The following is a 27,998-nucleotide window of genomic DNA, read 5'->3' as shown; positions in this document are numbered from 1 at the left end:
TCACAATTCATTCTTTAATTTCAATCACAATGGTAAGTTTAGTCCACTCTAGTGAAGCCAAAATCAGGGTTTAATTATATAGTTAACCATCCAATTGAACATGTTTCATACATTATGTAGTAAATAAATAAAATAATACATAATTATTTTGCATTGAAATTAATTCTTGTTGATGTTCTTCGGAAAGAGAACCATTTTCATAGTTGAGATTCTTAAATTGCTGACTCGTTTTCTTGACTGTTATGAAAAAAAATGCAGAAAAATAAATGTAATTTAAACACATGTATGTGAAATTCATATTGTAAGCATGGTAAACAATAGGCTACTTAAAAAGTGATAACATGCATTGCCACTGTAACAAAGCATGTACTGTGTAATTATTTCAAAATATACCACAGAAACTATTATTAGCAATTATTTTGTTGCTAACGGTAGCCAAGACAGAATTGGCAAATGTGATTACTTATATTACTAGTAAGAGGGTCACCTTAATTTGCCTTCCCTCACCCTGCTACCCACTGCCCATGCTCCCTTCCTTGTAAGATCATTCATCAAGATCTGTTCACCTTTATACACTTCTCACTGTAAACCACCCTACCCCCTCTCTCTCTCCCACTCAGCCCTTCACTTTGTCCCACTCTGCCTCCATACCCGCTTCGTCCTGCCCCCTCTCTCCTAATGCTATACTATACTTTCCTTATTTGTTCACAGCAGGTCCTATCTGGCTAGGTCTGTCCCGTCTCCCTAGCAGTGGGAGCTGTTTGAGAGGCAGCGTGCATCGTGCATGTTAGAGACAGAACCCACTATAGGAGATTATTATATATATATTATTATTTAAATGTAAAGCATTTCCAAGGGGACTTTGCAAGTGTCATCCTGCATGTAAGCAGGAGAGTAGCCAGAGCTTTGTGGGCTCCATATCAACATTTTCAAGGGGCCATTCCCCAAGTCTTCTAGAGGGACACCTCTCTCCACAGTGGTTGTTCATTTAATGTCCCATAATATTGCCCTACTTCATTTTATGTCCCATGGTAGTTCCCTTATTCACATTATACCATACATACTACTGTGTGCCACATCGTATTACCCCTAGTTCATAATATGCCATATTGTAGTGCTGTCAGTACACATTATTCCTAACAGTGCCTCCAATTCACATTATACCATACAGGCAGTTCCTACTTCAGGGTGATACTTCCTAATGCAGAACATGACATTTTCAGTAAAGATCTTAATCTAAGCACACTATCTCTGAGCTCAATTCCCAACCCCAGCTTCACATAGGGGGGTATTCAACTAAGTGCCAAATTTTCCAACAGTCGGAAAATCAGTTATAATTTGACCACGTGAATTAAATGCCCATTTTTTAATCCATTTTTCACCATGCCTTTTCATTTAATTTTTTTTTATCGAATCGGCATGGGCAAAAACGAATCCAAAAACGAACAAAAATTCCACAAAATATGTGTATCGACGGCGAATTTGCCGATCCATGTGGTTTTCGCCAGTGCTGGATTTTCCGACCAGTTGAAAAATCAGCACGGGCAAATGTAATTCGCCCTAAAACGGGCACAATTTTTTTCTGAATGTCGGAATTTTCGGCACTAATTGAATGACCCCATAGGTGGTAATCAAGGAGAAGCCTTCTCTCCGACAGTGCTGGGCTTACTGACAAGCTCAGCTGTCTCTGTGAGTGTGAAACCGGATTATGGGAGATGGGTCATATCGGTGTGGATCTTTACTGAGAGGGAGAGGCAGAGAACGCCACTGACAAATCCACCTTTTCAGGTCCAGGCGATGGACCAGACCTAATTTATTAGCAGACAATTTCAGGTACTTAGTAGAAAGATATATGAGCTGTTTTCTGGGCCCCCAAGCCTTTGGGCCTCAGCAATGGCAACCCCTGCACCCCACTATATGCCAATGCATGTAAGCATTATGTATGCTGCAGTATCAATTGAACCCCCTTTATTACACTTTCCATGCAAACAGTAATCATGTCATATTTTGCATTTTAATAAAAACATTTCTTTCAAATCCCAGAGATATTTATAATTTCATCTGACAAAGTATTAGAAATTGTATTGGACTAACATTTTCTAGGAACAAAAATTTAAAATCTGTGACTGTCCCTGAAAATGAGAGAGTTGACAATTATTCCACAATGATCACATAGAGTCATCATGGCCACTTGTTCATCCTAGGATTGCGCTAATATCATTTGGCTGCTGCAGAGTTTGTGATTGATAATTCTAGTGTAACACAAGATACAAGACAATCTGCTAGCAGGATATTTAGGCCAATGGCATAGGTAACATAGCTGAGGTAGCCATTCATATTTTATATTAGAACAGCTTATTGAAATGACTTCAAAGCAAAGCTTTAATACTGAGTAAAACTGAAAGTGATACAATGTTATTCAGAGCACAGGTCAAAACTAGATTAGTTTGACCAGTTTATTTGAAATCAACTGAAAAGTGAGCTTGATAGTTGAACAAATAATATTCTTCTACTATTCTACTTCTACTATCTTCTACTATTGGTGTTTATTAATGTAACATACAAATTCCTTTCATTTTTATTTAGATAAAGGTCCCCATACATCTATGATATGATTCCCTGACCCTGCTAGAAATGCTGATTCACTGACTGGATCTGCTGATCGGTGGCTATCGATGGGAAATTAGCCATGTTAAAAATGCCTGATTTGCTGATCTCCGACCGTTTCTGGACAAGATCGGGGAATCAAGATTTTTAAGAAAGTTTAATATTCCTGATCCCCCGACGGTGGCTGGGGGATTGGGACATTGCCCCAATATATCTCAGATGTATGGGGACCTTAAGTTGGTCTTTTTTTGAAAAAATATATAGTTTAACTTAACTGGAAACATCAAATGTATCATACATACCTTTCTAATATCTTCTTGATAATTCTCTGTACCCAAGAAGCAGAAGGATCGACACAAACAAGGTCCTTAGATTTAAGAGTAATGCTGAATATAAAACAATAGAGATCAGAAGGTAATGAAATAAAAGCTTTACAGCTGTCTATGAATGAAACTTTAGTTACATAATATACTGTATATAATAATATATATATATAACCTACTGTATATTCTGAATTAAAGATTTATTTGATACACAGTACAGGGCTTCTAAAAATTCAGTACAGTTGTAATTCATTGACTGTATGTGATACAGAAGCTAGATTTAAGGCCTGATTCACAGTTGTATGCAAACCAATGTTTTCGCAGTTGAGCGATTATTGTGCATACTTCTGAGTCCCACTGCACATGTGCCATGGTGGTCTTGTGGCGGAGGACTCAGGATTTATTCACAAAGTGATTGACAGTCAGGGTCCGTTTGGGGTGAGGGTAGCAAGGTAGTGGCGGCAAAAATGCAGGGGTTTTGCTACCATATTTGGGCTGTGTGAGATGGTGTAACCGGGGCGCCCTCTTTCCGTGGTCGTGTGGAAAAACTAAATCAATGGTCAAAATACTGAATGCAATATGTATGTACTAATACCAATTCCAATGAGTTACGGTAAAAATCACAAGTATTTAATACAATAAAAATTCACATACAATAACTAAAAGCATAGCATAGAGGTAAGCTAGAAGCCACAGGTGTTAAATGAGGCAGGGTGGTAAAAGATACACCCTGCTCTGGCTCCTAGGCTTACTGATGGGTCGCTAACCCCTGGATAGGTGATGGTCGATATTCAAAACAGCTCAAATCGCAATTCAAAAATATTGGAAAGCATACCGGAGAGGTAGCTAAGGAGCCGCAGGTGTTGTAGCAAGCAGGGTGGTCCAGACTTCACCCTGCTCTGGCTCCCAAGCTAACCACCAGGTCGATGTCCAATGAATGAAAGGTTCGAGTTCTTGATGGATCCAATAGCCAACGTGTTTCGAGATCTGTAATCTCTTCCTCAGGGCTTGATGGTGTACCATGTCTCCATAAATGGCTTTTAAAGATGGTGTAAGGTTGGTTCCGGGTCATAGGTCACTTGAGCCAGAAGTAATTCAAAAGGATACTTTTTAATAAAACCAGATTGCTGATGGTGAAATATATCTATATTAGTGCTCTGTGATGAGCAGAGGGTGCAGATTTAGGTGAAAAACCGCTAAAAACGTCCGGCCGGGCGACCGGAAGTGACCCGGACCGGAAGTACATTACCGGAAGTAACATGTCGATATGGATGGCCGGATTGAACATGCATATATTCATAATCGGTGTAGCAACAGATCTCTATAGATGGAAAAGAGACTTGTGATGAATAAGAGTGAAATATAGACTTAACTACACCCGTGGGTAACTGTGAAGTTCGTGATAGTCCGGGAAGTGCGGCTCCAATACCAGAAGTGACGCAATGATTTGCGTTCCACCGACTGGAAGTGACGCGGTTTGTTTGCGCGTCACTGACCGGAAGTTGTGGAAACTGTGGCTAGAAAGGCGGTTGTGAGCCGCAGAGGTCGATTTATGATAATAACAATGACAGAAGTGTAGGTTAATTGATCCTAATTGCATAATAAATTTGTACAGGCCGAGGAGTAGGATATAGATATAATATCTAAGAGCTAGGAGAGAGGTGATCATAATTGATGAGTGAAAACATGCTGAAATGTGCATATATAACGAATATATTATGGTCCATAGTGGAAATCCACAATCAGTCAGACTAATCCTGTGTTTCAAACATCAAACAAGTATCATAATCGATGAGTGAAAATATGCTATAATGTGCATATATAACGAATTATTATGGTCCACAATGGAAAACCATAATCAATCGGACTAATCCTGTGTTTCAAACATATAGTTGTCCAAAGTTGGGTGTATATATAGTCAATAGAAGTCAATAAAATCCAATGTTGTCCAACGGTGTGGAGATATGTTGAGAGATGTTAATAATTTGTCTTCATTTGATTCATTCTCCATAAGTCCCCATGACAAAGAAATGAAGAAAGAAAAAAAAAAAAAAAGAAATGAGATAAAAGATACCACGTTTGGTATCTAACTGAGATATATACTAATGAATTGTATGAGCTAATGCAAGGACCATTTGAGTTCAAAATCTTTGTTTAGGCCTTTGGGGCACAGAGACTGAAGTTTGTAAATCAATTTCATTTCCGCCTTTGCAAGATTTATGTGCTGTAGTCCCACAAATTTCCTTATAGATGTATATGAGCAGTTGTGTTCTGATTTGAAATGTTCAGATAGATTATGTGTGAGAAGACCTTTTTTTATATTGCGCAGATGTTCGCCCAGTCGTGTTTTCAGTGCTCTTGACGTGCGTCCAATGTATTATTATTATTATTATTATCCTTTATTTATATGGCGCCACAAGGGTTCCGCAGCGCCCAATTACAGAGTACATAAACAAATAATCAAACAAGAAAACAGCAACTTACAGTTGACGACAATATAGGACAAGTACAGGGTAAATAAACATAGCTACATCAGCAGATGACACTGGAATAAGTATCAGGTGGCAGAAGACTGCTGGATTTGGTGCAGTTGAAGATTATTAAAGTAAGAAAAGGGTAAGCACATGAGGGAAGAGGGCCCTGCTCGTGAGAGCTTACATTCTAACGGGGAGGGGTAGACAGACAGGGGTGAGACAGATGGGGTACATAGAGAGCGTGGAACAGAGGTTTAGGATGAGATTTGGCTGGGTTTGGTGTAGAAGTGGGTCTTGAGAGCCCGTTTGAAGTTTTGTAGAGAGGTGGAGAGTCTGAGGGGGAGAGGTAGGGAATTCCAGAGAAGTGGTGCAGCGCGTGAAAAATCTTGGAGGTAGGAGTGGGAGGAAGTAATCCGTAGGCAGGAGAGTCGGCGAGCATTAGCAGAGCGAAGAGGACAGGTGGGAGTGAAAAGCGACATAAGATCAGAGATGTAGATGGGAGAGCAGTGGGTGAGGGCTTTGTAAGCAAGTGTGAGAAGCTTGAAATGGATTCTGAAAGGGAAGGGGAGCCAGTGAAGGTCTAGTAAGAGAGGAGAGGTGGACGTAGTGCGTTTGGTGAGGAAAATGAGCCGGGCAGCAGCATTGAGGATAGATTGGAGTGGAGAGAGGTATTTGTCAGGAATGCCAGTCAGGAGGAGATTACAGTAGTCCAGTCTGGAGATGACCAGTGAGTGGATAAGAGTCTTAGTAGCATCCTGGGTCAGAAAGGGTCTGATCCTGGAAATATTTTTTAGATGAAAACGGCAGGTTTGTGAGAGGTGCTGAATGTGAGGTTTGAAGGAGAGGGAGAAGTCAAGGATTACTCCAAGACAGCGCACTTGGGGGGTAGAGGAGATAGTAGTGCCATCAATAGATAATGAGATTGTAGGAGGTGAGGTTATGCGGGAGGGAGGGAAGATGATCAGCTCGGTCTTAGACATGTTAAGTTTAAGAAAGCGCTGGGTCATCCAGGAAGAGATAGCAGAGAGACAGTTGGAGATACGAGTGAGGAGAGTAGGGGAGAGGTCTGGAGAGGAAAGATAGATTTGAGTGTCATCAGCATAAAGATGATATTGGAAACCAAAAGAACTAATGAGCTTACCTAGTGAGGACGTATAGAGAAAGAAGAGAAGAGGACCAAGGACAGAACCTTGGGGTACCCCTACAGTTAGTGGAAGTGAGGGGGAGGTGGAGTCATGAGAGGAGACAGAGAATGAACGGTTAGAAAGGTAGGACGACAACCAAGAGAGGGCAGTGTCACGCAGACCAATGGAGTGAAGAATTTGCAGTAGGAGAGGATGGTCCACAGTGTCAAAAGCAGCAGAGAGATCAAGTAGAATAAGTAGAGAGTAGTGTCCCTTAGATTTATCAGCATGGAGGTCATTGCATACTTTTGTAAGGGCAGTTTCAGTGGAGTGGAGAGGATGGAAGCCAGATTGGAATGGGTCAAGCAGTGAGTGTGAGGAAAGAAAGGAAGTAAGGCGGTTGTAGACAATACGCTCAAGGAGTTTGGAGGCAAAAAGGAGGAGAGAGATGGGTCGGTAGTTGGAGAGAGTGTTTGGATCAAGGGTAGGTTTTTTAAGAATAGGAGAGATGAGTGCATGCTTGAAGGCAGAGGGGACAGTGCCTGATGATAGGGAGAGATTGAGAAGGTGGGAAAGATGGGAACAAGCAGAAGAAGAGAGGTAGCGGAGGAGGCGGGAGGGGATAGGGTCAAGTGGGGAGGTGGTGAGGGGACAGGAACGAATGAGGGCCATGACTTCCTCTCCAGATGCATGGGAGAATGATGACAGAGTTGGTGCGAGGGATGGGGAGGGTTGGTAAGGGATGGGAGAAGGCTGGTTACTGATGGTCTGGTGTGATGTGATGTCCTGACGTATGGAGTCAATTTTGGATGTGAAGTAAGTGGCAAAGTCAAGAGCAGAGAGTGAGGAAGGGAGACAAGGTGGAGGTGGGCAGAGGAGTGAGTTGAGAGTGGCAAAGAGGCGCCGGGAGTTGGAAGACTGGGAGGAGATGAGGTTCTTGAAGTATGACTGTTTAGCAAGAGAAAGGGCAGCACTGAAGGATGAAAGCATAAGTTTAAAATGGAGGAAGTCTGCCTTAGAGCGTGATTTCCTCCAGTGTCGCTCAGCAGTACGTGAGCATTTTTGCAGATATCTGGTGCATTTGGTGTGCCAGGGTTGAGGTGTTAATTTGCGAGGGTGAATAGTGGTTGGTGGAGCAACAGAGTCAAGAGCAGAAGTAAGGGAAGCATTGTATGTGGAAGTGGCTTGTTCAGGGCATGAGAGAGAGAGAATAGGAGAGAGAAGTGAGTCAAACAGGAAGGAAAGGAATGTGGTGTCAATAGCTTCAATGTTACGCTTAGTGATGGTAGCCTTAGGAGGTAGAGATGGGGAAGTCGAGAGAGATAGGTTAAAGGAGAGCAGGTGGTGGTCAGAGAGGGGAAATGGGGAGTTGGAAAAATCAGAAATATCACAGCGGTGAGTGAAGACCAGATCCAGTGAGCTCCCATTCACATAGGAGGGTGAGGAGGTCCACTGGAAGAGACCAAGTGAAGAGGTGAGGTTAAGGAGTTTAGAGGCAGGGGATTGTGTGGGGATGTCAATAGGGATGTTGAAATCGCCTAGAATAATGGTGGGAATGTCAGAAGAGAGGAAGTGAGGAAGCCAGGAAGCAAAGTTGTCGATGAATTTGGAAGCAGTGCCAGGGGGGCGGTAAATTACAGCTACTCTAAGATGGACTGGTTGGAAGAGGCGTATGGCGTGGACCTCAAATGTAGAGAATATAAGGGATGTTTCTGGTGGTATGAGTTGGTAGGAGTAACTAGAAGGTAAAAGGACCCCAACACCACCCCCATGGCGACCCCCAGGTCGGGGTGTGTGTGTGAATGTGAGGCCCCCAGCAGAGAGAGCAGCAGCAGAAGTAGTGTCAGAGGGTGTAATCCAAGTTTCAGTAATGGCTAGTAGGTGTAGGGAGTTGGAAATGAAAAGGTCATGAGTGGGGACCAGTTTGTTACAAACAGATCTGCCATTCCAGAGTGCACAGGATAGGGGGTATGAGTTTGTGGGAGAGATGTGAATGAGATTTTCAGGGTTGCTGTAGCGATGAGGTGGGATTAACTTTGAGGGCAGGGATGATGAGAGAGTAGTGATGGTAAATGTATATCTTCCCACAGATGCACTCCACTAAATAAACAACATTACTGGTGTGGCAGGTAATGAAATCTTTGATTTTAAAGCAAATACTATTGACGGTTACTTCTGTATATTTGGAGGTTTCAGTTCTGATTTGTCGGCACGGAAGACAAAGTCCGCATCTATGAAAATCACTGGTTCTGATGGGATTGATATTTTTCTGAGGTAAGGCGCTTCGGACTAATTTGTTCTTTAGATTCGCTGCCTTACGGTAGATAAACGTGGGTTTTTTCGGAATGATGTTTTTTAACGTATCGTCCATGCATAGCAAGTTCCAATGTTTTCTAATGATCGATTCTATTTTTTTGTGTTGATGATCATATCCTGTAATAAATGACCATTGGGAATGATTGGGGAGTTTTTCATCGTTCTTCTGTTTTTTGTTGTGATTGAGGGTAGTCCTATCTTTGTTCATCGTTTCTGTCTGAATTAATTCCAAATTCTCAGGTTGATAACCTTTTTCGATGAAAGCGTTCTTGAGTTCATTAATTTGGGTCATGCATACAGTGTCCTCGCTGCAATTCCTCCTTATTCTTAGAAATTGGCCCTTGGGTATGCCATTGAGCCAATTTATATGGTGCTCACTATCTTTGCTGATATAATTGTTAGAATCTGTAGGTTTGTTATAAGTTTTTGTTTGGATAGTGTTATCCTTAATATATATAGATAAGTCCAAAAAATTGATTTCGGTTTTGCTATTTTCAAACGTGAGGACAATGTTTTTATCGTTATGATTAAGATGGTCACAAAAGGCGGTTACATTTTCTATGTCCCCTTTCCAAAAAAAATATCACGTCGTCGATATATCGATTCCATGTTAGCAGTTTGTCCTTCCATGGGTTCTGTGTGTATATGTTTTCCTGTTCCCAGTGAGCAACGAAAAGATTAGCAAAACTGGGTGCAAATTGCGTCCCCATTGCGGTACCCCTCTTCTGAAGGTAGTAGTCCCCCTCGAAAAAGAAGAAATTATTCTTCAGGATAAAATCCATGGACTCGATGATGAAAAATTTTCTGGCTTCTGAGAACTCCGTTTGATCCAAGAACCAAGTTGTAGCTTCTATACCTTTCTGGTGTTCGATGATGGTGTACAGGGAAGTAACATCTGCTGTGACCATAATGGTTTCGCTATCCCATGGTATTTCCTCCAATTTTTTGATGGTGTCACTTGTATCCCTTAAGTGTGAGGGATTCTTTGTCACTATAGGTTGGAGTACGTGATCGATTAGGGCCGATAGATTTGATGTCAGACACCCTGTTCCGGTGACAATGGGTCGTCCTGGAGCTGACGTGCTGCTCTTATATATTTTTGGTAATACATAAATCGTTGGAGTGATGGGGTCTTCAATATTCAGGAATGCAAATTCTGTCTCTGTGATACCCCCTTTCTCAAGATGGGTCTTTAATAGTTTTTGAAAGTTGGTCTTTATTTTTGTTGATGGGTCAGTTTTGAGTTTTTGGTACGTATCGCTGTCTGATAGTTGACGATTAATTTCCTTTACGTAATCAGATTTATTAAGAATTACTATTCCACCTCCTTTGTCGCAAGGTTTGATTATAATGTCCTGATCTTCCTGGAGGGATTTTATTGCTTCACGTTCTTTTCTGGTTAGATTGTGGTAGACCTTCTTCTTTTTTACTGTTTTGTTAATTGAGTTAAAATCTTCTATGACTAGTTTTTGAAATGTTTCAATGTAATTCCCCTTAATATGAGAGGGATAAAATGTGGAGGGTTTTTTGTGTACAGAGTGGAGCGTGGGTTCTGTGGAATGTGATGCCGAGGGAGTTTCTTCACTCCTTTTCAGTTCAAAAAATTTCTTTAGGGAAATTTTTCTTATAAATTTATGTACATCCACAAATCTATCGAAGTCGTTAGTGGTGGTTGTTGGTGCGAACTTCAATCCTTTCGTCAATACCTTTTCTTCAATAGCCGTAAGAATCCTTGAGCTTAAGTTGTGTATCACTTTTCTTTTAGTACCTTCTTCATCGGCGGTCTCCTGGTTCAAAATATCAATGGTTTTTGTCTTTTTCTTCTTTTTTTCCAATGGTTGGCCAGCTCTTTTACCTCTCTTTCTCTTCTAACTGCCTTTTTTCGTCACTTTGGAAGTTATTGGCGTTTGTGACCCCTCCTTTCTCCTAAAAAAGGTGAGTTCCTTACAGTTCTGTCCCTTCCATTGGTGGTCCGTGGGTTCCTACGGTCATCTGACGTGAAGTTTTCTTTAGGGGTAGGTGTTCTACGGTCATGGCGGATGGGTAGCCTCTCTCTTCTTTCTTCGAACTTTCTCCATGTGTTCTGATAGTCGCGGTCATGTCTATTCGTGTCTCTTCCATACTCTTGTGCCGTCCTCCTGTAGTTCTCTTGTCTGTATCTGTCGGGTCTACTTGGACTGGGATCATATCGTGCCCGTTGAGATTGGTAGGATGAATATTGTGGATGGGGACGTCTGTTCCTTCTCTGTTCATTGTCCTTATTTTCATTTTCTCTTACTACGAATGGTCTTCTTGCTTTTGTAATACCGAATTTGTAGAAGTCGAAGTCCCGTTGTAATTTCTTCTGTTTTTTCTTTATGAGCTCCGTCGTGTTATGATTTAATTTCTCCGCAATGCCTTTCTCAAGAGCATCATAGGAAGGAAGTTGGTCATAAGGTGTAATCAAGGTTTTTAGCATGTCAATTCTTTCTTTGACGTCCTTCAACTTGTTTTTCCTTTCCTTTATGATGAGTGTCATCAATTTCATGGAGCAGTCTTCTAAGATTTTTGCCCAGTCTTTCACAAATTCCTCTGTGGCATAATCAAAAGACGGTTTCTTATCAAACCTAAGACCTTTGGGGATGACTTGCTCTGCGGAATACTTTTCTAATGTGGCGATTTCCCACCACAATTTGTTCTCTTTCATTAGCCACTCCCCCAGTCGGTTCATAGCTGTCTCCAAATTGTCATCCGTCATCTCTATCTCTTCTTTATTGAAGTCGATTGTGAAGGCTTCCTTAAGTTCTTCGTCTCTTTTGGACACGTGGTGCCACATAATGCTGCCTATAAGTTAACCCTAAAGGAAATGAAACTGATTTGCTATAAGGTGCGGGAAAACTTATTGGGCGCTGGAAAGGAGATGGGCAGCCTAGGGTACACCTCTGGGGTTTTCCGCTTCCCCCAAAAAGAGAACAAAAATGAAAGTGTGAGATGGTGTAACCGGGGCGCCCTCTTTCCGTGGTCGTGTGGAAAGACTAAATCAATGGTCAAAATACTGAATGCAATATGTATGTGCTAATACCAATTCCAATGAGTTACGGTAAAAATCATAAGTATTTAATACAATAAAAATTCACATACAATAACTACAAGCATACCATAGAGGTAAGCTAGGAGCCACAGGTGTTAAATGAGGCAGGGTGGTCAAAGATACACCCTGCTCTGGCTCTTAGGCTTACTGATGGGTCGCTAACCCCTGGATAGGTGATGGTCGATATTCAAAACAGCTCAAATCGCAATTCAAAAATATTGGAAAGCATACCGGAGAGGCAGCTAAGGAGCCGCAGGTGTTGTAGCAAGCAGGGTGGTCCAGACTTCACCCTGCTCTGGCTCCCAAGCTAACCACCAGGTCGATGTCCAATGAATGAAAGGTTCGAGTTCTTGATGGATCCAATAGCCAACGCGTTTCGAGATCTGTAATCTCTTTCTCAGGGCTTGATGGTGTTCCATGTCTCCAGAAATGGCTTTTAAAGATGGTGTAAGGTTGGTTCCGGGTCGTAGGTCACTTGAGCCAGATGTAATTCAAAAGGATCCTTTTTAATAAAACCAGATTGCTGATGGTGAAATATATCTATATTAGTGCTCTGTGATGAGCAGAGGGTGCAGATTTAGGCGAAAAACCGCTAAAAACGTCCGGCCGGGCGACCGGAAGTGACCCGGACTGGAAGTACATTACCGGAAGTTACATGTCGATATGGATGGCCGGATTGAACATGCATATATTCATAATCGGTGTAGCAACAGATCTCTATAGATGGAAAAGAGACTTGTGATGAATAAGAGTGAAATATAGACTCAACTACACCCGTGGGTAACTGTGAAGTTCGTAATAGTCCGGGAAGTGCAGCTCCGATACCGGAAGTGACGCAATGATTTGCGTTCCACCGACCGGAAGTGACACGGTTTGTTTGCGCGTCACTGACCGTAAGTTGTGGAAACTGTGGCTAGAAAGGCAGTTGTGAGCCGCAGAGGTCTATTTATGATAATAACAATGACAGAAGTGTAGGTTAATTGATCCTAATTGCATAATAAATTTGTACAGGCCGAGGAGTAGGATATAGATATAATATCTAAGAGCTAGGAGAGAGGTGATCATAATTGATGAGTGAAAACATGCTGAAATGTGCATATATAATGAATATATTATGGTCCATAGTGGAAATCCACAATCAGTCGGACTAATCCTGTGTTTCAAACATCAAACAAGTATCATAATCGATGAGTGAAAATATGCTATAATGTGCATATATAACGAATTATTATGGTCCACAATGGAAAACCATAATCAATCGGACTAATCCTGCGTTTCAAACATATAGTTGTCCAAAGTTGGATGTATATATAGTCAATAGAAGTCAATAAAATCCAATGTTGTCCAACGGTGTGGAGATATGTTGAGAGATGTTAATAATTCGTCTTCATTTGATTCATTCTCCATAAGTCCCCATGACAAAGAAATGAAGAAAGAAAAAAAAAAAAGAAAAAAGAAATGAGATAAAAGATACCACGTTTGGTATCTAACTGAGATATATACTAATGAATTGTATGAGCTAATGCAAGAACCATTTGAGTTCAAAATCTTTGTTTAGGCCTTTGGGGCACAGAGACTGAAGTTTGTAAATCAATTTCATTTCCGCCTTTGCAAGATTTTTTTCTGTATTTCTGTCGCGCCAGGTGGATTTTATGTGCTGTAGTCCCACAAATTTCCTTATAGATGTATATGAGCAGTTGTGTTCTGATTTGAAATGTTCAGATAGATTATGTGTGAGAAGACCTTTTTTATATTGAGGAAGAGATTACAGATCTTGAAACGCGTTGGCTATTGGATCCATCAAGAACTTGAACCTTTCATTCATTGGACATCGACCTGGTGGAAGGCTTGGGAGCCAGAGCAGGGTGAAGTCTGGACCACCCTGCTTGCTACAACACCTGCGGCTCCTTAGCTACCTCTCCGGTATGCTTTCCAATATTTTTGAATTGCGATTTGAGCTGTTTTGAATATCAACCATCACCTATCCAGGGGTTAGCGACCCATCAGTAAGCCTAGGAGCCAGAGCAGTGTGTATCTTTGACCACCCTGCCTCATTTAACACCTGTGGCTCCTAGCTTACCTCTATGGTATGCTTTTAGTTATTGTATGTGAATTTTTATTGTATTAAATACTTATGATTTTTACCGTAACTCATTGGAATTGGTATTAGCACATACATATTGCATTCAGTATTTTGACCATTGATTTAGTCTTTCCAAACGACCACGGAAAGAGGGCGCCCCGGTTACACCATCTCACACTTTCATTTTTGTTCTCTTTTTTGGGGGAAGAGGAAAACCCCAGAGGTGTACCCTAGGCTGCCCATCTCCTTTCCAGCGCCCAATAAGTTTTCCCGCACCTTATAGCAAATCATATTTGGGCTGTGTCTCAGTCTGCAATTCTGTACGCAGTAACAGTAGCTTCGGTGTCTCACTTCCTGTAGCCATGCTTTGCCACTCAGAAGTTCAATAATTGACTTATCTGTGGCTGATGCAGATCTTTGTACACAGCCGGTGGGACACACAAAGCTACTGGTGGGCATCTCAATACATAGGTGGCTGCATATTTTAGCACATTAGCTGATAACGTTTGTAGCTGTGGCAACATACCCTCCAACTGTACCTTTTTGGCAGGTACAGTACCTTTTTTTTATGGTCTGTACCGATTTTTGTCTCTCCAAACTTCCATTGAAAGTATAGGAAAAGGGGCGCACTTTACCCATGGCCATGCCCCCTTTCCTAATTTGTACCGATTTTTATGTGTAAAATGCTGGAGGGCATGTGGCAATATTATCATAAAACTCTGAATTAGGCCCTTATCCTCAAAAGTATGTGCTCACAAATGTTGTAAGTGTTCCTGGTATTTGTTTTGTTTGTAGTTCCAGCACCAGATTTTCTCCATTTCACTGTCCCCAGGTCTAGGCTGGCTCCAGAGCCAAGAAAAACAGTCACCTCCAGACTCAGGGGGAGATATACTAAGGCTTATGGTGCCCATACACTTGTGCGATTTGGGTTGATTTTATCCAATTTTGACAGATCGGATTTAGAAATCGGATGAAAAGTGGCAAATCACAGGTATTTTACCTCCAATTCCGATCCAATTTGCGATCCCGCTCTCATCGGATCGGAGTTGGGGATCGCAAAGGCTGCACTGTACATTTGTCGGATCCCGGAGCCTTGGCTAGAATCGCATACGATACATTGTATGCAGAAGGACCACATATGATGTATCGTATCTGATCCTGTCGCCTGGGAAGCTGCTGGAGAAGTCGAATAATTGTATCGGGACCTTAAGAGAGTGATAAAGTGGAGAGAGATAACGTTCTAGCCAATAGGATCCTAACTACCATGATGCAGGTTGTGTTCGAAAAATGACAGTTTAGAGCTGATTGGTTGGTACTTTATCTCTCTTCACTTTATCACTCTGCAATACTTGGTTCATCTGCCCCTCAGGCTGTTCCAGTAACCCCTCCCCAAAAGCTCTGCAAAAGCAGCTCCACATTGCTTCTACATCACACCTGCTCTGGGACCATTAATACATAGTTTGGCTAATTCAGACCTGTTCGTAGATGTGCTAAATTTAGCACATCTACGATCAGTCACACATACATGCGGGGGGACGCCTAGCACAAGGCTAGCCCGCCCGCATGTCAGTCCGTGCCCCGTCGTACAAGTACAGAAGCATCGCACAGTGGCGATGCTTTTGTACTTCAGGAGTAGCTCCCAGCCAGTGCAGCTCCTTCGCGCTGGCAGGGAGCTACTTGTCGCAGCGGCTGCGGGTCCGGGCACGCCTGGACCACGCCCCCTAAATGGCGGCTAAACGCCGCCGGCCCGCCCCCTCCCGCCCAACGACTGCCTGTCAATCAGGCAGAGGCGTTCGCAGGGCTATGACAGCCGCCGGCTGTCTGCCATGCGTCGGCATACTGGGGTGCCGGCGCATGCGCAGTTCAGACCTGAGCGCTGCTGTGCGAAAAACGCATAGCACCGATCAAGTCTGAATCAGCCCCAGTGTTCACTTTAACCGTCTGCACCTAATCAGTGAGGAGGGTATATTTTTTTATGAGATGTATGGCTACAGCTACAGTAGCTGTAGCCATACATCATGTCTAAAATTTTGCCCTTAAAAAATGAAAATATGCCCTCCTCACTGATTAGGTGCAGGGTGCTAGAGTGAGCACTAAGTACGTTTTATATTTTTAGATTTAGCATCCATTATGTTTGTATATTCATTAGAGATGAGCGCCTGAAATTTTTCGGGTTTTGTGTTTTGGTTTTGGGTTCGGTTCCGCGGCCGTGTTTTGGGTTCGACCGCGTTTTGGCAAAACCTCACCGAATTTTTTTTGTCGGATTCGGGTGTGTTTTGGATTCGGGTGTTTTTTTCAAAAAACCCTAAAAAACGGCTTAAATCATAGAATTTGGGGGTCATTTTGATCCCAAAGTATTATTAACCTCAAAAACCATAATTTCCACTCATTTTCAGTCTATTCTGAATACCTCACACCTCACAATATTATTTTTAGTCCTAAAATTTGCACCGAGGTCGCTGTGTGAGTAAGATAAGCGACCCTAGTGGCCGACACAAACACCGGGCCCATCTAGGAGTGGCACTGCAGTGTCACGCAGGATGTCCCTTCCAAAAAACCCTCCCCAAACAGCACATGACGCAAAGAAAAAAAGAGGCGCAATGAGGTAGCTGTGTGAGTAAGATTAGCGACCCTAGTGGCCGACACAAACACCGGGCCCATCTAGGAGTGGCACTGCAGTGTCACGCAGGATGTCCCTTCCAAAAAACCCTCCCCAAACAGCACATGACGCAAAGAAAAAAAGAGGCGCAATGAGGTAGCTGACTGTGTGAGTAAGATAAGCGACCCTAGTGGCCGACACAAACACCGGGCCCATCTAGGAGTGGCACTGCAGTGTCACGCAGGATGTCCCTTCCAAAAAACCCTCCCCAAACAGCACATGACGCAAAGAAAAAAAGAGGCGCAATGAGGTCGCTGTGTGAGTAAGATTAGCGACCCTAGTGGCCGACACAAACACCGGGCCCATCTAGGAGTGGCACTGCAGTGTCACGCAGGATGTCCCTTCCAAAAAACCCTCCCCAAACAGCACATGACGCAAAGAAAAAAAGAGGCGCAATGAGGTAGCTGACTGTGTGAGTAAGATAAGCGACCCTAGTGGCCGACACAAACACCGGGCCCATCTAGGAGTGGCACTGCAGTGTCACGCAGGATGTCCCTTCCAAAAAACCCTCCCCAAACAGCACATGACGCAAAGAAAAAAAGAGGCGCAATGAGGTAGCTGTGTGAGTAAGATTAGCGACCCTAGTGGCCGACACAAACACCGGGCCCATCTAGGAGTGGCACTGCAGTGTCACGCAGGATGTCCCTTCCAAAAAACCCTCCCCAAACAGCACATGACGCAAAGAAAAAAAGAGGCGCAATGAGGTAGCTGACTGTGTGAGTAAGATAAGCGACCCTAGTGGCCGACACAAACACCGGGCCCATCTAGGAGTGGCACTGCAGTGTCACGCAGGATGGCCCTTCCAAAAAACCCTCCCCAAACAGCACATGACGCAAAGAAAAAAAGAGGCGCAATGAGGTAGCTGACTGTGTGAGTAAGATAAGCGACCCTAGTGGCCGACACAAACACCGGGCCCATCTAGGAGTGGCACTGCAGTGTCACGCAGGATGGCCCTTCCAAAAAACCCTCCCCAAACAGCACATGACGCAAAGAAAAAAAGAGGCGCAATGAGGTAGCTGACTGTGTGAGTAAGATAAGCGACCCTAGTGGCCGACACAAACACCGGGCCCATCTAGGAGTGGCACTGCAGTGTCACGCAGGATGGCCCTTCCAAAAAACCCTCCCCAAACAGCACATGACGCAAAGAAAAATAAAAGAAAAAAGAGGTGCAAGATGGAATTGTCCTTGGGCCCTCCCACCCACCCTTATGTTGTATAAACAAAACAGGACATGCACACTTTAACCAACCCATCATTTCAGTGACAGGGTCTGCCACACGACTGTGACTGATATGACGGGTTGGTTTGGACCCCCCCCAAAAAAGAAGCAATTAATCTCTCCTTGCACAAACTGGCTCTACAGAGGCAAGATGTCCACCTCATCATCATCCTCCGATATATCACCGTGTACATCCCCCTCCTCACAGATTATCAATTCGTCCCCACTGGAATCCACCATCTCAGCTCCCTGTGTACTTTGTGGAGGCAATTGCTGCTGGTCAATGTCTCCGCGGAGGAATTGATTATAATTCATTTTAATGAACATCATCTTCTCCACATTTTCTGGATGTAACCTCGTACGCCGATTGCTGACAAGGTGAGCGGCGGCACTAAACACTCTTTCGGAGTACACACTTGTGGGAGGGCAACTTAGGTAGAATAAAGCCAGTTTGTGCAAGGGCCTCCAAATTGCCTCTTTTTCCTGCCAGTATAAGTACGGACTGTGTGACGTGCCTACTTGGATGCGGTCACTCATATAATCCTCCACCATCCTTTCAATGTTGAGAGAATCATATGCAGTGACAGTAGACGACATGTCCGTAATCGTTGTCAGGTCCTTCAGTCCGGACCAGATGTCAGCATCAGCAGTCACTCCAGACTGCCCTGCATCACCGCCAGCGGGTGGGCTCGGAATTCTGACCCTTTTCCTCGCACCCCCAGTTGCGGGAGAATGTGAAGGAGGAGATGTTGACAGGTCGCGTTCCGCTTGACTTGACAATTTTCTCACCAGCAGGTCTTTCAACCCCAGCAGACTTGTGTCTGCCGGAAAGAGAGATCCAAGGTAGGCTTTAAATCTAGGATCGAGCATGGTGGCCAAAATGTAGTGCTCTGATTTCAACAGATTGACCACCCGTGAATCCTTGTTAAGCGAATTAAGGGCTCCATCCACAAGTCCCACATGCCTAGCGGAATCGCTCCGTGTTAGCTCCTCCTTCAATGTCTCCAGCTTCTTCTGCAAAAGCCTGATGAGGGGAATGACCTGACTCAGGCTGGCAGTGTCTGAACTGACTTCACGTGTGGCAAGTTCAAAGGGCATCAGAACCTTGCACAACGTTGAAATCATTCTCCACTGCGCTTGAGACAGGTGCATTCCACCTCCTATATCGTGCTCAATTGTATAGGCTTGAATGGCCTTTTGCTGCTCCTCCAACCTCTGAAGCATATAGAGGGTTGAATTCCACCTCGTTACCACTTCTTGCTTCAGATGATGGCAGGGCAGGTTCAGTAGTTTTTGGTGGTGCTCCAGTCTTCTGTACGTGGTGCCTGTACGCCGAAAGTGTCCCGCAATTCTTCTGGCCACCGACAGCATCTCTTGCACGCCCCTGTCGTTTTTAAAAAAATTCTGCACCACCAAATTCAAGGTATGTGCAAAACATGGGACGTGCTGGAATTTGCCCATATTTAATGCACACACAATATTGCTGGCGTTGTCCGATGCCACAAATCCACAGGAGAGTCCAATTGGGGTAAGCCATTCCGCGATGATCTTCCTCAGTTGCCGTAAGAGGTTTTCAGCTGTGTGCGTATTCTGGAAACCGGTGATACAAAGCGTAGCCTGCCTAGGAAAGAGTTGGCGTTTGCGAGATGCTGTTACTGGTGCCGCCGCTGCTGTTCTTGCGGCGGGAGTCCATACATCTACCCAGTGGGCTGTCACAGTCATATAGTCCTGACCCTGCCCTGCTCCACTTGTCCACATGTCCGTGGTTAAGTGGACATTGGGTACAGCTGCATTTTTTTAGGACACTGGTGACTCTTTTTCTGAGGTCTGTGTACATTTTCGGTATCGCCTGCCTAGAGAAATGGAACCTAGATGGTATTTGGTACCGGGGACACAGTACCTCCAACAAGTCTCTAGTTGGCTCTGCAGTAATGATGGATACCGGAACCACGTTTCTCACCACCCAGGATGCCAAGGCCTCAGTTATCCGCTTTGCTGTAGGATGACTGCTGTGATATTTCATCTTCCTCGCAAAGGACTGTTGGACAGTCAATTGCTTGGTGGAAGTAGTAAAAGTGGTCTTACGACTTCCCCTCTGGGATGACCATCGACTCCCAGCAGCAACAACAGCAGCGCCAGCAGCAGTAGGCGTTACACGCAAGGATGCATCGGAGGAATCCCAGGCAGGAGAGGACTCGTCAGAATTGCCAGTGACATGGCCTGCAGGACTATTGGCATTCCTGGGGAAGGAGGAAATTGACACTGAGGGAGTTGGTGGGGTGGTTTGCGTGAGCTTGGTTACAAGAGGAAGGGATTTACTGGTCAGTGGACTGCTTCCGCTGTCACCCAAAGTTTTTGAACTTGTCACTGACTTATTATGAATGCGCTGCAGGTGACGTATAAGGGAGGATGTTCCGAGGTGGTTAACGTCCTTACCCCTACTTATTACAGCTTGACAAAGGGAACACACGGCTTGACACCTGTTGTCCGCATTTCTGTTAAAATAGTTCCACACCGAAGAGCTGATTTTTTTGGTATTTTCACCAGGCATGTCAACGGCCATATTCCTCCCACGGACAACAGGTGTCTCCCCGGGTGCCTGACTTAAACAAACCACCTCACCATCAGAATCCTCCTGGTCAATTTCCTCCCCAGCGCCAGCAACACCCATATCCTCCTCATCCTGGTGTACTTCAACACTGACATCTTCAATCTGACTATCAGGAACTGGACTGCGGGTGCTCCTTCCAGCACTTGCAGGGGGCGTGCAAATGGTGGAAGGCGCATGCTCTTCACGTCCAGTGTTGGGAAGGTCAGGCATCGCAACCGACACAATTGGACTCTCCTTGTGGATTTGGGATTTCGAAGAACGCACAGTTCTTTGCGGTGCTACTGCTTTTGCCAGCTTGAGTCTTTTCATTTTTCTTGCGAGAGGCTGAGTGCCTCCATCCTCATGTGAAGCTGAACCACTAGCCATGAACATAGGCCAGGGCCTCAGCCGTTCCTTGCCACTCCGTGTGGTAAATGGCATATTGGCAAGTTTACGCTTCTCCTCCGACAATTTTATTTTAGGTTTTGGAGTCCTTTTTTTACTGATATTTGGTGTTTTGGATTTGACATGCTCTGTACTATGACATTGGGCATCGGCCTTGGCAGACGACGTTGCTGGCATTTCATCGTCTCGGCCATGACTAGTGGCAGCAGCTTCAGCACGAGGTGGAAGTGGATCTTGATCTTTCCCTAATTTTGGAACCTCAACATTTTTGTTCTCCATATTTTAATAGGCACAACTAAAAGGCACCTCAGGTAAACAATGGAGATGGATGGATACTAGTATACAATTATGAATGGACTGCCGAGTGCCGACACAGAGGTAGCTACAGCCGTGGACTATTGTACTGTACTGTGTCTGCTGCTAATATAGACTGGATGATAATGAGATGTAGTATGTATGTATAAAGAAGAAAGAAAAAAAAACCACGGGTAGGTGGTATACAATTATGGACGGACTGCCGAGTGCCGACACAGAGGTAGCTACAGCCGTGGACTACCGTACTGTGTCTGCTGCTAATATAGACTGGTTGATAATGAGATGTAGTATGTATGTATAAAGAAGAAAGAAAAAAAAACCACGGGTAGGTGGTATACAATTATGGATGGACTGCCGAGTGCCGACACAGAGGTAGCTACAGCCGTGGACTACCGTACTGTACTGTGTCTGCTGCTAATATAGACTGGTTGATAATGAGATGTAGTATGTATGTATAAAGAAGAAAGAAAAAAAAAACACGGGTAGGTGGTATACAATTATGGACGGACTGCCGAGTGCCGACACAGAGGTAGCTACAGCCGTGGACTATTGTACTGTACTGTGTCTGCTGCTAATATAGACTGGATGATAATGAGATGTAGTATGTATAAAGAAGAAAGAAAAAAAAACCACGGGTAGGTGGTATACAATTATGGACGGACTGCCGAGTGCCGACACAGAGGTAGCTACAGCCGTGGACTACCGTACTGTACTGTGTCTGCTGCTAATATAGACTGGATGATAATGAGATGTAGTATGTATAAAGAAGAAAGAAAAAAAAACCACGGGTAGGTGGTATACAATTATGGATGGACTGCCGAGTGCCGACACAGAGGTAGCTACAGCCGTGGACTACCGTACTGTGTCTGCTGCTAATATAGACTGGTTGATAATGAGATGTAGTATGTATAAAGAAGAAAGAAAAAAAAACCACGGGTAGGTGGTATACAATTATGGACGGACTGCCGAGTGCCGACACAGAGGTAGCTACAGCCGTGGACTACCGTACTGTACTGTGTCTGCTGCTAATATAGACTGGATGATAATGAGATGTAGTATGTATAAAGAAGAAAGAAAAAAAAAACCACGGGTAGGTGGTATACAATTATGGACGGACTGCCGAGTGCCGACACAGAGGTAGCTACAGCCGTGGACTACCGTACTGTGTCTGCTGCTAATATAGACTGGTTGATAATGAGATGTAGTATGTATAAAGAAGAAAGAAAAAAAAAACCACGGGTAGGTGGTATACAATTGTGGACGGACTGCCGAGTGCCGACACAGAGGTAGCTACAGCCGTGGACTACCGTACTGTACTGTGTCTGCTGCTAATATAGACTGGATGATAATGAGATGTAGTATGTATAAAGAAGAAAGAAAAAAAAAACACGGGTAGGTGGTATACAATTATGGATGGACTGCCGAGTGCCGACACAGAGGTAGCTACAGCCGTGAACTACCGTACTGTGTCTGCTGCGACTGGATGATAAATAATGATATAAAAAATATATATATATCACTACTGCAGCCGGACAGGTATATATTATATAATGACGGACCTGCTGGACACTGTCTGTCAGCAGAATGAGTTTTTTATTTTATAGAATAAAAAAACACCACACAAGTAACACGACGTGTGTTTAACTTTTACAGGCAGACATTCACAATACAATATAGTATACTATATACTGGTGGTCAGGTCACTGGTCAGTCACACTGGCAGTGGCACTCCTGCAGAAAAAAAGTGTGCACTGTTTAATTTTTTAATATGTACTCCTGGCTCCTGCTATAACCTAACTGCTCCCCAGTCTCCCCCACAATTAAGCTGTGTGAGCACAGTCAGATATTATACATAGATGATGCAGCACACTGGGCTGAGCACAGATATGGTATGTGACTGAGTCACTGTGTATCGTTTTTTCAGGCAGAGAACGGATTATATTAAATAATATAAAACTGCACTGGTGGTCACTGGTCAGTCACTAGTATAACTAACTAATACTATCAGCAAAATTCTGCACTCTCTGTCTGAGTACTCCTCCTAAGCTCCAGTAAATGAAGTGTCACTGTCTCACTCTGTCACTAGTATAACTAACTAATACTATCAGCAAAATTCTGCACTCTCTGTCTGAGTACTCCTCCTAAGCTCCAGTAAATGAAGTGTCACTGTCTCACTCTCACTCTCCTATCTATTTCTTCTCTAAACGGAGAGGACGCCAGCCACGTCCTCTCACTATCAATCTCAATGCACGTGTAAAATGGCGGCGACGCGCGGCTCCTTATATAGAATCCGAGTCTCGCGATAGAATCCGAGCCTCGCGAGAATCCGACAGCGTCATGATGACGTTCGGGCGCGCTCGGGTTAACCGAGCAAGGCGGGAAGATCCGAGTCGCTCGGATCCGTGTAAAAAAAGCTGAAGTTCGGGCGGGTTCGGATTCCGAGGAACCGAACCCGCTCATCTCTAATATTCATAGAGTTGTCTAACCAATAGTAATTACATACTAAATAACAGTGATATTCCCTAATACGGCTGCGCATTTTATGGGGTCTTCTAAAGTGTGAAATTCAGCAAGCTCTGGAACACAAAGGGTTACAGAGCTTGGCCCCTATATTTAATGTAATCTTCAAATGGGCTACTTTTCCACTCTGCTGATGCATGGGTAGTCCGACGGCCGGGCATGGGAATTTGGCTCGCAGTATCCATACCAAGATGTAAAGGGGCAGATGTACTTAGCCTTGGAGAGTGAAAACTGGAGAGAGATAAAGCAAAAACCAATCGGCTCCTGTCATTTTTCAAACTCAGCCTTGTCAGTTAGGAGCTGATTGACTGGTACTTTATCTCTCTCTAATTTATCACTCTCCAAGACTTAATACGCATGCCCCACTGACTGTGAGCTAGCTTGTAGCTCTTTGCCGGGACAGGAACTTATCAGAGAAAGAGACATTTAGTATAATTTGTAGAATTTGTATAATTTCTTCTTGCCACAGTATGCAGTGATAAGAAATGACATTTAATGGGGTAAAATTAAATATATTCATTAATTTAATAAAATTGGTAAATATGCCCATCGGTTTCTACAGAGAGAGTTCTCTGCACTCACTGAGACCCCCACCCATTCCTCATCTACTTTTCCCTATCTGTGTGAAGCCTGTTCTTCCTGGAACATGGTTACAAGCTATGAGCACTTCTGATAATAGAGAAGCTTACAACTCTGTAATTGTCACTCTAAACCCTGTGCTTATAGTTCAGTGGTATGGACGATTAATTTAGTGCTGTAGAGGATCATGGTTGAAGAGAAGCCCATGCAGCATCTGTCAACTGTGTTCTGATCCCATACTTTACCACAGTTCAGGTAGGGCAATAGGGATTGGGTGACAGCAGTGGCACACTTTAAATGTAGGTGACAGAAACCTTCCCATGCTCCTCTATTGGCATAGAAAGGCTGTGCAGATACTGTAAGTTCCTATGAATTGCAAAAGCAATTATAATGCATTGCGTATGATATGCTGGCTGTTTGGTATACCAGCAGTCAGAAGACCGACCGTGGCAACCTGATGGTTAGAATCCTGATAGGAGCTAGGACAGTATACTTACCTGCCCCCAATGCCCCCCCCCCCCAACTGTTACTTCCTGTGGCCTAAACCTAACTCTCCCTCCCCCACAGCCTAACCCTAACCATTCCCGGGGGGGCCTAAACCTAACCACCCCTCACCGCAGCCTAACCCTAAACCTTCATTTTCCCGGAGCCTAACCCACCCCTCGTAGCCTAAACCTAAACACCCCCACAGCTTACTTGAGCGAAGTGCCAGTAAATGCTCATTCAGGATCCCGGTGCCGGAATTCTGAGCAGTGTCAGGATTCTGGCGCCGGAATTTGACTGCTGGGATCATGACCAGATCCCATTATAACCACTGCAATATCTTTTTCTATGCCACAAGGTGCAGCAGAGTTCTTGCAGATCTAGAGTATCTGAATTTCTCTAAAAATTAAACATAAAATTCTGTTAATGCTGTTATACTTTTTTTAGACTTTAGTGGGGAGATTCAAGTAGGTGTAGGATTTACACACTGTTTGATTCAATTAGCTGTGGGAATCTTTTCCTCATAGCCCAGTAGCTGCAAGGAAAAATCTGCATTAAATGCACCCCTCTGCATATAATGCTTGGGGAAACCCATTAGATTCTGCATTTTACACAGAATCAGTGGGTTGGCGTGTTTTACCACACATGGAAAAAGCTAAATAATTGAATAGCTCCGGACGTGAAACCCAAAGTTTTCCACGCAAGGCAAACTTTGTGACTAATTGAATTCCCTCTTTAGTGCTTTACTAACTCCCTACCCCGATCACCCCTCTATCCTTAAATATGTGCATAACATCCATGGCTATTATAAACTTATAAGCACAGGTGGTGGGAATAGTGGCACGGCCAGGTGCTAAAGGGAGAGTAAACAAAGGGTAAAAACAGATGCCACAGGGAGGCATGGGTACATCATGCTGTGGGTACTGTATCTTAATGGGCATATCCACACCTACAATTCTCAGGTCCCGCCCTCTCCATCTCCTCTTCTGCATGTAGGACACCTCAGCAGTTACGCAGTTGCTAGTGTACTGGTTGAGGTGGGGTGGTGCCTCTGCTGTACTCACACTGAAGGCACCACTAGGGACAAGTTTTCATTTATAGAGAGCTTTCACTCCTCCTATTTCCTAATGGCTTTGCCACTGAGCTGGAAGAACTAAGGACTAGGGAGACAGCAAGCTGTACCAAGATGTGTAAAGAACAGGTAAGAGATAGAGGGATACACACAGAATACTTACATTAATTCAACATTTTTGCAGTGGGGTCCACTTGGTATGAGCTCCACACGTTCCATTTGTTTAGAAGATATTTGTTTTGTTTCAAGCTTGATGCACTGACACCGTAACTCAGATGCTGATCTCAGTAAGCCCTTGGCTGCAATTAAAGGGGAAATTATTTATATACAACATTACATCGGTATTGTCTGTGCCTGGATGATTCTGGGTTGATAAAGTAAAAGTTTATTGAAAAGAAATGTCAAATTTATTTTTTTCTGGTTTCTATACACCATTTTCTGCTCATTCATTTATTTTCAACTATGCTGAGACATTTATGAAAACTGGTGTTAAGACCCAAAGCAATACAGCCAGAGTACAGAATGTGCTTAGTTGCTGTGGCTGAGAGACATAGGGGTGTATTCAAATATTGTCGGAAACTGCCATCTTGTCGGAAAGACTGCAGTTTCCGACAGGTTTAGGTTGGAAGGGGCTCCGACCTATTCAATGTGAACCCTGTTGGAATGCACACAGATCCACGTGTATTGACTGAAGCGCGGCCAAACCCAACAGGTTTTAGCCTGGTTTCTGGCAATGTCAATCCGACTTTTTAAAAAGTCGAATTGCCATTGTCGGGAACGTGCCAAACCTGTTTGGCCAGCCATTGAATACACTCATGTCGGATCCTTTCCGTTGGAAAGGATCCGACATGAATTGAATGCACCCCATAGTGAATTTAGCAGTTACCCGGGCATTAAGATATATAAATAGTTTTCATAAATATGATTATTGTGCTGACGTTAAAGCTTTATTTCATACCTCTGCTAACTGTTGCTAAATGGTAAGAAATGTGAGCCAAACCTATCTGTAGCAATGAAAGGGGAGAATAACATTCAGCACAGTTGCCACCACAGATTACTGATGTCTGACTAATGCATACTGCAACACACTTAACATTCATTCGTTTTCTGTAGACCTGTATGGGGTGAGAGGAAAAATGAGCAATTATACTGGTTGCTGAGTGCTGTTCCCTGGCCGATCCGGAGGCACACTGCTCACATCCCATTTAATGCAATTTCTTATAAAACTTTCAGTAACTCTTATCAATATAAACATAAAGTTATTTACTGTATTGGTAATATTAATTAAAATATAAATGTATATTTGTGACCTAAATTATACATGTGATCACTGACAGCAGAAACATTGACTTTACTTAACTTTCTTGATAAATACAACACCATGTATAAGTACAGTAACTAACAATAATAACAATATGCTGTTAGCAATAACACAAAAATACTAGTAATATTACTTGTGTAATTTCATTAAAAAAGTGTGAATATTTATGTATATTATTCATTTAATTTTAAATACATTAACACATAAAATATTATATAAATTATTATATAAATGATTATTATATAAATTATAATTTTTTTCATTACAATTCTGCTAATTTGTACATTACAAACAACTTCAAAGTCTACTTTGTACCTTCTGATGCCGTGATATAGAGCAGAATGATGATCACGGCAGAGGAAATTTTTGCGAACATTGTAGCTTACGGTTTTTTCTGGAGCTGCTTGGCTGACTTCCGATTTCCTTTAGCTCTACTGTCTCCAAGTCCTTTTGTTTTTCAGCTGAGGCGTGAATGGTATTTATATGCCAGCCCTGGCGTGGTCACTCTGATATCATATGTACTTGATTACAATTAAAAGTCCAAATTAGTAGTGCAGTTTGTCACAGTTCCTGAATAATGATGTATACAGCTACAGTACATTACACATTATAACACTGCTCTTGTGTCAATCAAGTACTTTGACCTTCTTTTTATTATTTTTTTATACAATATAATTTGCATAAGGCTTTCTCACAGCATTTCCTGGTTTTCACCAATAGAAAAGTCAAGCCATTGAAACGTTTATTGTTAAAGGGTTAGAAAAGCTTTGTCAAATAAACTGGTGGTTTGGCACAATTTGTGTAGGATTATACATTGTGTATTATGTAGTTAGGAAATG

General features: G+C 43.3%; 1 protein-coding gene across 1 annotated transcript; it reads right to left on the bottom strand.

The window, feature by feature from the left end:
* Positions 1–52: 52 nt before the first annotated feature.
* Positions 53–27,793, bottom strand: LOC134915003 (interleukin-8-like). Its single transcript, XM_063920089.1, has 4 exons — positions 27,475–27,793; positions 26,002–26,137; positions 2,910–2,993; positions 53–237 (listed from the first exon to the last, which is right to left on the bottom strand). The coding sequence occupies exons 1-4, from the start codon at positions 27,533–27,535 to the stop codon at positions 213–215; spliced, it is 306 nt and encodes a 101-aa protein (XP_063776159.1). The 5' UTR covers positions 27,536–27,793; the 3' UTR covers positions 53–212.
* Positions 27,794–27,998: the final 205 nt, after the last annotated feature.

This window comes from Pseudophryne corroboree, chromosome 1 (genome assembly GCF_028390025.1).
Source record: "Pseudophryne corroboree isolate aPseCor3 chromosome 1, aPseCor3.hap2, whole genome shotgun sequence".
Classification (NCBI taxonomy): Eukaryota; Metazoa; Chordata; class Amphibia; order Anura; family Myobatrachidae; genus Pseudophryne; species Pseudophryne corroboree.
Note: the sequence above shows the minus strand (reverse complement) of the source record. Positions and strands in the feature narration are given on the sequence as shown.

Bases quoted from the DNA above. Each gene is read 5' to 3' on its own strand.
- LOC134915003 (XM_063920089.1), bottom strand. From the start codon at position 27,535: ATGTTCGCAAAAATTTCCTCTGCCGTGATCATCATTCTGCTCTATATC. The intron at 2,994-26,001 runs GTAAGTATTCTG...TTTTATATTCAG, and splicing joins TGCAAAAATGTTGAATTAAT to CATTACTCTTAAATCTAAGG. The intron at 238-2,909 runs GTATGTATGATA...TTTTCATAACAG, and splicing joins ATCAAGAAGATATTAGAAAG to TCAAGAAAACGAGTCAGCAA.